Source organism: Osmerus mordax, chromosome 19 (genome assembly GCF_038355195.1).
Source record: "Osmerus mordax isolate fOsmMor3 chromosome 19, fOsmMor3.pri, whole genome shotgun sequence".
NCBI lineage: Eukaryota > Metazoa > Chordata > Actinopteri > Osmeriformes > Osmeridae > Osmerus > Osmerus mordax.
In genome coordinates this window covers 14,043,748-14,055,347 of record NC_090068.1, presented here as the reverse complement: position 1 = coordinate 14,055,347, position 11,600 = coordinate 14,043,748, and the positions used below count along the sequence as shown (strand labels likewise).

Below are 11,600 nucleotides of genomic sequence, written 5' to 3'. Positions count from 1 at the left end.
CTGCTGGTGGCCACGGGCCCCCTCTCCCTCCGTGCATCCACACACGGCCTGGTCATCAACATCATCCACTCCCTCTGCACCTGCTCCCAGCTCAACTTCAGCGGTGAGACCCTCCTCATCCTCTCCTCATCCCTCTCTTCCTCCTCCTCCTCCTTCATGTCTGGCTCTCTCCTCCTGCTCCTCCTCCTTCATGTCTGGCTCTCTCCTCCTGCTCCTCCTCCTTCATGTGTGGCTCTCTCCTCCTGCTCCTCCTCCTTCATGTCTGGCTCTCTCCTCCTGCTCCTCCTCCTTCATGTGTGGCTCTCTCCTCCTGCTCCTCCTCCTTCATGTCTGGCTCTCTCCTCCTGCTCCTCCTCCTTCATGTCTGGCTCTCTCCTCCTGCTCCTCCTCCTTCATGTCTGGCTCTCTCCTCCTGCTCCTCCTCCTTCATGTGTGGCTCTCTCCTCCTGCTCCTCCTCCTTCATGTCTGGCTCTCTCCTCCTGCTCCTCCTCCTTCATGTCTGGCTCTCTCCTCCTGCTCCTCCTCCTTCATGTCTGGCTCTCTCCTCCTGCTCCTCCTCCTTCATGTCTGGCTCTCTCCTCCTGCTCCTCCTCCTTCATGTGTGGCTCTCTCCTCCTGCTCCTCCTCCTTCATGTCTGGCTCTCTCCTCCTGCTCCTCCTCCTTCATGTGTGGCTCTCTCCTCCTGCTCCTCCTCCTTCATGTCTGGCTCTCTCCTCCTGCTCCTCCTCCTTCATGTCTGGCTCTCTCCTCCTGCTCCTCCTCCTTCATGTCTGGCTCTCTCCTCCTGCTCCTCCTCCTTCATGTGTGGCTCTCTCCTCCTGCTCCTCCTCCTTCATGTGTGGCTCTCTCCTCCTGCTCCTCCTCCTTCATGTGTGGCTCTCTCCTCCTGCTCCTCCTCCTTCATGTGTGGCTCTCTCCTCCTGCTCCTCCTCCTTCATGTGTGGCTCTCTCCTCCTGCTCCTCCTCCTTCATGTGTGGCTCTCTCCTCCTGCTCCTCCTCCTTCATGTGTGGCTCTCTCCTCCTGCTCCTCCTCCTTCATGTGTGGCTCTCTCCTCCTGCTCCTCCTCCTTCATGTGTGGCTCTCTCCTCCTGCTCCTCCTCCTTCATGTGTGGCTCTCTCCTCCTGCTCCTCCTCCTTCATGTGTGGCTCTCTCCTCCTGCTCCTCCTCCTTCATGTGTGGCTCTCTCCTCCTGCTCCTCCTCCTTCATGTGTGGCTCTCTCCTCCTGCTCCTCCTCCTTCATGTGTGGCTCTCTCCTCCTGCTCCTCCTCCTTCATGTGTGGCTCTCTCCTCCTGCTCCTCCTCCTTCATGTGTGGCTCTCTCCTCCTGCTCCTCCTCCTTCATGTGTGGCTCTCTCCTCCTGCTCCTCCTCCTTCATGTGTGGCTCTCTCCTCCTGCTCCTCCTCCTTCATGTGTGGCTCTCTCCTCCTGCTCCTCCTCCTTCATGTGTGGCTCTCTCCTCCTGCTCCTCCTCCTTCATGTGTGGCTCTCTCCTCCTGCTCCTCCTCCTTCATGTGTGGCTCTCTCCTCCTGCTCCTCCTCCTTCATGTGTGGCTCTCTCCTCCTGCTCCTCCTCCTTCATGTGTGGCTCTCTCCTCCTGCTCCTCCTCCTTCATGTGTGGCTCTCTCCTCCTGCTCCTCCTCCTTCATGTGTGGCTCTCTCCTCCTGCTCCTCCTCCTTCATGTGTGGCTCTCTCCTCCTGCTCCTCCTCCTTCATGTGTGGCTCTCTCCTCCTGCTCCTCCTCCTTCATGTGTGGCTCTCTCCTCCTGCTCCTCCTCCTTCATGTGTGGCTCTCTCCTCCTGCTCCTCCTCCTTCATGTGTGGCTCTCTCCTCCTGCTCCTCCTCCTTCATGTGTGGCTCTCTCCTCCTGCTCCTCCTCCTTCATGTGTGGCTCTCTCCTCCTGCTCCTCCTCCTTCATGTGTGGCTCTCTCCTCCTGCTCCTCCTCCTTCATGTGTGGCTCTCTCCTCCTGCTCCTCCTCCTTCATGTGTGGCTCTCTCCTCCTGCTCCTCCTCCTTCATGTGTGGCTCTCTCCTCCTGCTCCTCCTCCTTCATGTGTGGCTCTCTCCTCCTGCTCCTCCTCCTTCATGTGTGGCTCTCTCCTCCTGCTCCTCCTCCTTCATGTGTGGCTCTCTCCTCCTGCTCCTCCTCCTTCATGTGTGGCTCTCTCCTCCTGCTCCTCCTCCTTCATGTGTGGCTCTCTCCTCCTGCTCCTCCTCCTTCATGTGTGGCTCTCTCCTCCTGCTCCTCCTCCTTCATGTGTGGCTCTCTCCTCCTGCTCCTCCTCCTTCATGTGTGGCTCTCTCCTCCTGCTCCTCCTCCTTCATGTGTGGCTCTCTCCTCCTGCTCCTCCTCCTTCATGTGTGGCTCTCTCCTCCTGCTCCTCCTCCTTCATGTGTGGCTCTCTCCTCCTGCTCCTCCTCCTTCATGTGTGGCTCTCTCCTCCTGCTCCTCCTCCTTCATGTGTGGCTCTCTCCTCCTGCTCCTCCTCCTTCATGTGTGGCTCTCTCCTCCTGCTCCTCCTCCTTCATGTGTGGCTCTCTCCTCCTGCTCCTCCTCCTTCATGTGTGGCTCTCTCCTCCTGCTCCTCCTCCTTCATGTCTGGCTCTCTCCTCCTGCTCCTCCTCCTTCATGTGTGGCTCTCTCCTCCTGCTCCTCCTCCTTCATGTGTGGCTCTCTCCTCCTGCTCCTCCTCCTTCATGTGTGGCTCTCTCCTCCTGCTCCTCCTCCTTCATGTGTGGCTCTCTCCTCCTCCCCACAGAGGAGACCAAGCAGGTGTTGAGGCTCAGCCTGACTGAGTTCTCCCTCCCCAAGTTCTACCTGCTGTTTGGAATCAGCAAGGTGAAGTCTGCCGCCGTCATCGCCTTCCGCTCCAGCTACCGTGACCGCTCCTTTCCCCCCGGGGCCTACGAGAGAGAGACCTTCGCCCTGTCCTCCCTGGAGACCGTCACAGAGGCACTGCTGGAGATCATGGAGGTGAGCTCAGAACCCTCTGTCTTGGCTGTGACAGGAGTGTGTGTGTGTGTGTGTGTGTGTAAAGGAGCCTGTGGTCTGAGGTGTTGCTCTCCTCCTGCAGGCCTGCATGAGGGACATTCCTGGCTGCACCTGGCTGGACCAGTGGACCGAGCTGGCTCAGAAGTAAACACACCCCTGCTCTACTCTACCCTGCTCTACTCTCCTCTGGTCTACTCTACTCTGCTCTGCTCTACCTCACCCTGCTCTACTCTTCTATACTCTGCTCTGCTCTACCTCACACTGCTCTACCCTGCTCTACTCTGCTCTACTCTGCTCTACCCTACTCTACTCTGCTCTGCTCTACTCTACCCTGCTCTACTCTACTCTTCTCTGCTCTGCTCTGCTCTACCCTGCTCTGCTCTACCCTGCTCTACTCTGCTCTACCCTGCTCTACCCTGCTCTACTGTGCTCTGCTCTACTCTGCTCTACCCTGCTCTACTCTGCTCTAATCTGCTCTGCTCTACCCTGCTCTGCTCTGCTCTACCCTGCTCTACCCTGATCTGCTCTACTCTGCTCTGCTCTGCTCTACCCTGCTCTGCTCTACTCTGCTCTACCCTGCTCTACTCTGCTCTGCTTTGCTCTGCTCTGCTCTACCCTGCTCTGCTCTGCTCTACTCTGCTCTACTCTACCCTGCTTTACCCTGCTCTGCTCTGCTCTGCTCTACCCTGCTCTGCTCTGCTCTACTCTGCTCTGCTCTGCTCTACCCTGCTCTACTCTGCTTTACCCTGCTCTACTCTACTCTGCTCTACTCTCCTCTGGTCTGCTCTCCTCTGGTCTACTCTGATGTGTTCTAATCTACTCTGGTCTACTCTATTCTTCAGGATGAATGAAGCCTGCAGAACTGGCTGTTCTAACTCTCTCCCCCCTCCAGGTTTGCGTTCCAGTTCAACCCCTCCCTGCAGCCCAGGGCGCTGGTGGTGTTCGGCTGCATCAGTAAGAAGGTGACGCACGGCCAGATCAAGCAGGTCCTGCGCATCCTCAGCAAAGCCACGCCGCTGCTCAGCATCGACAGGGTGGGCAGCCCGCTCAGTGTGTGAGAGACTGTGTGTGTGTGAGAGACTGTGTGTGTGTGAGAGACTGTGTGTGTGTGTGTGTTGACATGTGCTGCTGCTCTGTGCAGGGTCTGGAGAGCTGTCTGAAGGGGCCAGACAGCTACAACAGCCAGGTTCTGATTGAGGCCACGGTGATCGCTCTGACTAAGCTGCAACCTCTCCTCAATAAGGTACACCCTCCCCCTGCCCCCTCACACCCTCACCTGGCAAATACACACCATTCCTCAACTCCTACCACCAGAATATTATAACTATCCTTGATTTTATGCTGTACCAACTCCATGCTTGGTTCATCCAGAACTGTCTGAGAGTTCTGTTAGCCCCTCTGCTGGCGTCCGCTCAGAGCTGGGTGTTGTGTTCTCCACGGCCCGCTTCCTCCTGGTTAGAGAGATGTGAACCTCACTGTGGTGTGAGCCTCTGCTCTGAGGTCGTGAGCGGAGCTGTTCCAGCCTGCTGAATAGACCACTGACACACACACACACAGGCTGGTGTACAGGCCAACACCATTTCCTTTCCTCCGGTGTGGGTGTGTGTGTATGTCTTTGAATATGTGTGTTGTTTGTGTGTGTCAGCTGTGTGTGTGTGGGTGTGTTGCGGGGGTAACCAGCCTGTGTGTCCTGCAGGACTCCCTCATGCACAAGGCCCTGTTCTGGGTGGCCGTGGCCGTGTTGCAGCTGGACGAGGTGAACCTGTACTCTGCAGGCACAGCGCTGCTGGAACAAAACCTCCACACCCTGGACAGCCTGAAGGTGTTCAACGACAAGGTACTGCTAGCACACGCTCACAGTCCCTCTCTGCCTCCCTCACTGCCTCCCTCACTGCCTCCCTCACTGCCTCCCTCTCTGCCTCCCTCTCTGCCTCCCTCTCTGCCTCCCTCTCTGCCTCCCTCTCTGCCTCCCTCACTGCCTCCCTCTCTACCTCCCTCACTGCCTCCCCCACTGCCTCCCTTACTGCCTCCCTCTCTGCCTCCCTGTCTGCCTCCCTCACTGCCTCCCTCACTGCCTCCCTCTCTGCCTCCCTCTCTGCCTCCCTCACTGCCTCCCTCACTGCCTCCCTCTCACCATGTGCCTCCTGCCCCCCAGAGCCCTGAGGACGTGTTCATGGAGGTCCGGAAGCCCCTGGAGTGGCACTGTAAACAGATGGACCACTTTGTCGGCCTCAACTTCAGCTCCAACTTCAACTTTGCACTAGTGGGTCACCTGCTGAAAGGTGAGTTGGTGTGGTCCGGGGCGGGGGGGGGTGTCTGGGCTGGGAGCTCAGCCTCTGACCACGCTGTGTGTCCCCAGGGTACCGACACCCCTCTCCCACTACGGTGGCGCGGACTGTCCGCATCCTGCACACCCTGCTGGGCCTGGTGGGGAAACACCTCAACTGTGACAAGTTTGAGGTCAACACAGAGAGCGTGGCCTACCTGGCAGGTGAGCTCCACCTGCACACAGAGAGGGGCCTATCAGACTGGTTAGCTCCACCTGCACACTGCACACAGAGAGGGGCCTATCAGACTGGTTAGCTCCACCTGCACACAGAGAGGGGCCTATCAGACTGGTTAGCTCCACCTGCACACAGAGAGGGGCCTATCAGACTGGTTAGCTCCACCTGCACACAGAGAGGGGCCTATCAGACTGGTTAGCTCCACCTGCACACTGCACACACAGAGTGGGGCCTATCAGACTGGTTAGCTCCACCTGCACACTGCACACAGAGAGGGGCCTATCAGACTGGCATGTACCTGGCCTACCTAGCTAGACCTAGATACATGTCTACATTTCAAGATCCTAGATGTAGACTGTGATCATAGTTTCTTCTTTCAGTGATATTCTCTAGTCACATGGCAGCATGCAGCTGTTCAGGGTTAGTCAGCTGATCTGTGTGTGTTCAGGGTTAGTCAGCTGATCTGTGTGTGTTCACAGCTCTGCTCACGGTCTCAGAGGAAGTCCGTAGTCGCTGCAGCCTCAAACACAGGAAGTCCTTGCTCCTCTCAGACGTTACCATGGAGAACGTTCCCATGGACACGTACTCCGCGCACCACGGCGACCCCAGCTGCAGGTGAGCTGCTCTGCATGACGGGGGGGATTTGAACCTGGGATCTTGGATACAGGCAGATGCTGCTCCTCTGGCCCTGGTCCTGTCTGAGTGCTCTCAGTGTCCCTGTTGTCCCCTGGTATCAGTTTCCCCTGGTCTCAGTGTCCCCTGGTATCAGTGTCCCCTGGTATCAGTGTCCCCTGGTATCAGTTTCCCCTGGTCTCAGTGTCCCCTGGTCTCAGTGTCCCTGTTGTCCCCTGGTCTCAGTGTCCCCTGGTCTCAGTGTCCCCTGTGTCCCCCTGCAGGACTCTGAGGGAGTCTCAGCCCTGGACCTCCCCCCGGGTGCTGGAGCACTACCTGGTGGCCCACCACTACCCCACCGTGGGCCAGATCAGCCCCCGCACTCGCAAGTCCATGAGCCTGGACATGGGCCAGCCGTCCCAGGCCAACACCAAGAAGCTGCTGGGTAACCCCTCACCCACCCCCTCACTCCCTCCGTCACCCCCCCTCACCCCCCCTTCACCCACCCCCTCACCCCTCCCTCGCCCACCCCCTCCCTCACCCCCCCCTCACCCCCTGGTGACACCCACTGTGTGTGTGTGTGTGATCCTCAGGCACCAGGAAGAGTTTTGATCACCTGATCTCAGACAGCAAAGCTCCCAAGCGCTCTGAGCTGGAGTCGGGCACCACCACGCCCCCCAAGATGAGGAGGGTGGCTGAGAACGACTACGACTTGGGTACGCCTCCCTCTGAGGACTGCTGGAGGAGGAGGGGCACAGGCTGGAGGACTGACCCTCTCTCCTTCTGTCTCCATTTCTCTCTGCCTTTCCTTTCTCTCTCTCCCTCCCTCTCTCAGAGGCCCAGAGGATGTCCCAGCACCACACCCTGAGGAAGGTGTCTGTGTCAGAGTCCAACGTGCTGCTGGACGAGGAGGTTCTCACCGACCCCAAGACCCAGGCCCTCCTCCTCACCGTCCTGGTAACACTCCTCTCCTCCTCTCCCCCTCTCATCTCCTCTCCTCCTCTCCCCCTCTCATCTACATTTAGTCATTTAGCAGACGCTCTTATCCACAGCGACTTACAGTAACACTCCTCTCCTCCTCTCCCCCTCTCATCTCCTCTCCTCCTCTCCCCCTCTCATCTCCTCTCCTCCTCTCCCCCTCTCATCTCCTCTCCCCCTCTCATCTCCTCTCCTCCTCTCCCCCTCTCATCTCCTCTCCTCCTCTCCCCCTCTCATCTCTTCTCCTCCTCTCCCCCTCTCATCTCCTCTCCTCCTCTCCCCCTCTCATCTCTTCTCCTCCTCTCCCCCTCTCATCTCCTCTCCTCCTCTCCCCCTCTCATCTCCTCTCCTCCTCTCCCCCTCTCATCTCCTCTCCTCCTCTCCCCCTCTCATCTCTTCTCCTCCTCTCCCCCTCTCATCTCCTCTCCTCCTCTCCCCCTCTCATCTCTTCTCCTCCTCTCCCCCTCTCATCTCCTCTCCTCCTCTCCCCCTCTCATCTCCTCTCCTCCTCTCCCCCTCTCATCTCTTCTCCAGGCCACCCTGGTGAAGAACACTACAGATGAGTTTGACCAGAGAATCCTCTACGAGTTCCTAGCTGAAGCCTGTGTCGTCTTCCCAAAGGTCTTTCCTGTGGTGTAAGTGTCCTGGCGGAGTTCCAGTCACTCTAGCAACACTCCCAAACGTCGCATCTCACTCTCAGCTTTTCTTGGGACTGGAGTGTTTAGTCATGTCCAATCTCTGTGCTTGTGCTGCCCCAGTCACAACCTCCTGGACTCCAAGATCAACACGCTGCTGTCGCTCTGCCAGGACCCCCACCTGCTCAACCCCATCCACGGGATCGTCCAGAGTGTGGTCTACCACGAGGAGTCCCCACCCCAGTACCAGCCCTCCTACCTGCAGAGTGAGACGCACACACACTCACACACACTCACACACACACACACACACACTCAGCACACACTCAGCACACACTCAGCACACACTCAGCACACACTCAGCACACACACACTCATCACACACACACTCATCACACACTCACTCACCACACACACTCACCACACACACACTCTATAGGTTGTTTTCTGTGCTGCTGATTAATGTCCACCCCTCGCTGTCTCTCCTGCAGGTTTTGGTTTCAACGGTCTGTGGAGGTTTGCAGGGCCGTTCTCTAAGGTAAGCAGGAACACACCCCCCCCCCCCCCCCAGCTCTGTAGAGAGTCCTCTAACCCCCCCCCCCCCCAGCTCTGTAGAGAGTCCTCTAACCCCCCCCCCCCCCAGCTCTGTAGAGAGTCCTCTAACCCCCCCCCCCAGCTCTGTAGAGAGTCCTCTAACCCCCCCCCCCAGCTCTGTAGAGAGTCCTCTAACCCCCCCCCCCAGCTCTGTAGAGAGTCCTCTAACCCCCCCCCCCAGCTCTGTAGAGAGTCCTCTAACCCCCCCCCCCCAGCTCTGTAGAGAGTCCTCTAACCCCCCCCCCCCAGCTCTGTAGAGAGTCCTCTAACCCCCCCCCCCCAGCTCTGTAGAGAGTCCTCTAACCCCCCCCCCCCCAGCTCTGTAGAGAGTCCTCTAACCCCCCCCCCCCAGCTCTGTAGAGAGTCCTCTAACCCCCCCCCCCCAGCTCTGTAGAGAGTCCTCTAACCCCCCCCCCCCCCCTCTCTCTCTCTCTCTCTTTCTGCAGCAAACCCAGATCCCAGACTATGCAGAGCTGATTGTGAAGTTCCTGGACGCCCTGATTGACACCTATCTCCCTGGGACGGAGGAGGAGGCTAGTGAGGAGAGCCTCCGTACGCCCACCTCTCCCTACCCTCCCCCCGCCCAGAGCCAGCTCAGCATCACCGCTAACCTCAACCTCTCCAACTCCATGACCTCACTGGCCACCTCGCAGCACTCCCCAGGTCAGCACACACACTACACACACACACACACACACAGAGGAAGGGAGAGGGAAAGAGAAGGATCTTTTCTAATATGTCTATATACACATTCCTGTCAGACTGGTTTTTCTCCCTTGTTTGTTTGTGTGCACTTTCTTTATAGATAGACATAGGGGCTATGTTAGAGTCGGTTAATGATTTTTTCACCTTATGTTATAATTTCTTTATCACAGTTTTCAGTTGGTATTATGTTTATGTTGATCATGTTTAATACTCTATCCTGTTTACGTTGATTATGTTTAATATTATTTTTGTTTTCTATCATTCCTCTTTTTGGGTTGCCATGGTCACCCACTCCTGTTTTCCCCCTCTGTGTGCGAAGCTTCTCTGCCTTGCTCTAAGTCTGCTGTTTTCACCCCCCACCTGGCCCAGGCAGGTACTACAGACCTCTCCCCCTCCCTCCCCCCACCTGGCCCAGGCAGGTACTACAGACCTCTCCCCCTCCCTCCCCCCACCTGGCCCAGGCAGGTACTACAGACCTCTCCCCCTCCCTCCCCCCACCTGGCCCAGGCAGGTACTACAGACCTCTCCCCCTCCCTCCCCCCCACCTGGCCCAGGCAGGTACTACAGACCTCTCCCCCTCCCTCCCCCCCACCTGGCCCAGGCAGGTACTACAGACCTCTCCCCCTCCCTCCCCCCCACCTGGCCCAGGCAGGTACTACAGACCTCTCCCCCTCCCTCCCCCCCACCTGGCCCAGGCAGGTACTACAGACCTCTCCCCCTCCCTCCCCCCACCTGGCCCAGGCAGGTACTACAGACCTCTCCCCCTCCCTCCCCCCACCTGGCCCAGGCAGGTACTACAGACCTCTCCCCCTCCCTCCCCCCACCTGGCCCAGGCAGGTACTGCAGACCTCTCCCCCTCCCTCCCCCCACCTGGCCCAGGCAGGTACTACAGACCTCTCCCCCTCCCTCCCCCCACCTGGCCCAGGCAGGTACTACAGACCTCTCCCCCTCCCTCCCCCCACCTGGCCCAGGCAGGTACTACAGACCTCTCCCCCTCCCTCCCCCCCACCTGGCCCAGGCAGGTACTACAGACCTCTCCCCCTCCCTCCCCCCACCTGGCCCAGGCAGGTACTACAGACCTCTCCCCCTCCCTCCCCCCCACCTGGCCCAGGCAGGTACTACAGACCTCTCCCCCTCCCTCCCCCCCACCTGGCCCAGGCAGGTACTACAGACCTCTCCCCCTCCCTCCCCCCCACCTGGCCCAGGCAGGTACTACAGACCTCTCCCCCTCCCTCCCCCCACCTGGCCCAGGCAGGTACTACAGACCTCTCCCCCTCCCTCCCCCCCACCTGGCCCAGGCAGGTACTACAGACCTCTCCCCCTCCCTCCCCCCCACCTGGCCCAGGCAGGTACTACAGACATCTCCCCCTCCCTCCCCCCGCCCCCCTCCCTCCTCCCGCCTCCCAGTGAGGACCAGTCCTATGGACCAGTCAGTCCACCAGTCCTTGCTCATGTTAGGTCAGTGCTCTCTGGAGTCCTGTGTGGGCCGTTTGCTCCCCCTAGTGGTAGGTTGTCACACTGTAGCCTGACGGTCTCAATACTGCTCTGCTTTCAAATAGACCCCACAAGATCCCCATCTCCCCCTCAGTATTACCCATCATCTCTCCTACCCCCTAGCTTTCACAAAAGAATCATGTCTCAGATGAGTCAACCGCAACAGTCCTGACAGTGTGTGTGTTCGTGTGTGTGTGCTTGTGTGCGCGCGTGTGTGTGTGTGTGTGTGCTTGTGTGCGTTTGTGTTCTCAGGCATGGACAAGGAGAACGTGGAGCTGTCTCCAGGGAGCAGCCTCAGCAGCAGGACGAGGCACGGTTCAGCCAGTCAGGTCCAGAAGCAGCGCAGTGCAGGGAGCTTCAAACGGCCCAGCATCAAGAAGATCGTATGACCCCTGACCCTCCACACCCAGCATCAAGAAGATCGTATGACCCCTGACCCTCCACACCCAGCATCAAGAAGATCGTATGACCCCTGACCCTCCACACCCAGCATCAAGAAGATCGTATGACCCCTGACCCTCCACACCCAGCATCAAGAAGATCGTATGACCCCTGACCCCTGACCCTCCACACCCAGCATCAAGAAGATCGTATGACCCCTGACCCCTGACCCTCCACACCCAGCATCAAGAAGATCGTATGACCCCTGACCCCTGACCCTCCACACCCAGCATCAAGAAGATCGTATGACCCCTGACCCTCCACACCCAGCATCAAGAAGATCGTATGACCCCTGACCCTCCACACCCAGCATCAAGAAGATTGTATGACCCCTGACCCCTGACCCTCCACACCCAGCATCAAGAAGATCGTATGACCCCTGACCCTCCACACCCAGAATAAAGACGATCGGATGACCCTTGACCCCTCCCAGTCATCATGCTGCACTTCTAATCCTACTATACCTCTCCTCTTAGTCCTCCCCCCCTGTCTCTCTCTCTGTGGTGATTCTCTAGTTTTACATCCGTGCTCTTAACCCTGACCCCACCTGTCTGCCATATCCACTTGATGATCTATAGAAGAATTCTCCAAACTTTTCTTTATTTTGTGTATGATTATTATTTTATTTATTTTTTT

At 58.2% G+C, this 11,600-nt stretch overlaps 1 protein-coding gene across 1 annotated transcript in view; it reads left to right on the top strand.

Annotated features, from left to right (window-relative positions):
- The window catches only part of nf1b (neurofibromin 1b), a 47,871-nt gene extending 36,906 nt beyond the window's left edge, over positions 1-10,965 (top strand). Inside the window, exons 41-57 of the mRNA XM_067256806.1 lie at positions 1-103; positions 2,769-2,983; positions 3,084-3,145; positions 3,894-4,035; positions 4,143-4,244; positions 4,698-4,838; positions 5,157-5,283; positions 5,361-5,492; positions 5,985-6,120; positions 6,402-6,562; positions 6,711-6,833; positions 6,953-7,074; positions 7,630-7,730; positions 7,854-7,996; positions 8,222-8,268; positions 8,771-8,987; positions 10,776-10,965. The exon at positions 1-103 is cut by the window's left edge and continues 177 nt beyond it. Coding sequence (XP_067112907.1) covers positions 1-103; positions 2,769-2,983; positions 3,084-3,145; positions 3,894-4,035; positions 4,143-4,244; positions 4,698-4,838; positions 5,157-5,283; positions 5,361-5,492; positions 5,985-6,120; positions 6,402-6,562; positions 6,711-6,833; positions 6,953-7,074; positions 7,630-7,730; positions 7,854-7,996; positions 8,222-8,268; positions 8,771-8,987; positions 10,776-10,912 — 2,211 coding nt within the window. The 3' untranslated portion in view covers positions 10,913-10,965. The remainder of the gene's footprint in view (positions 104-2,768; positions 2,984-3,083; positions 3,146-3,893; positions 4,036-4,142; positions 4,245-4,697; positions 4,839-5,156; positions 5,284-5,360; positions 5,493-5,984; positions 6,121-6,401; positions 6,563-6,710; positions 6,834-6,952; positions 7,075-7,629; positions 7,731-7,853; positions 7,997-8,221; positions 8,269-8,770; positions 8,988-10,775) is intronic.
- The last annotated feature ends 635 nt before the right edge of the window (positions 10,966-11,600 follow it).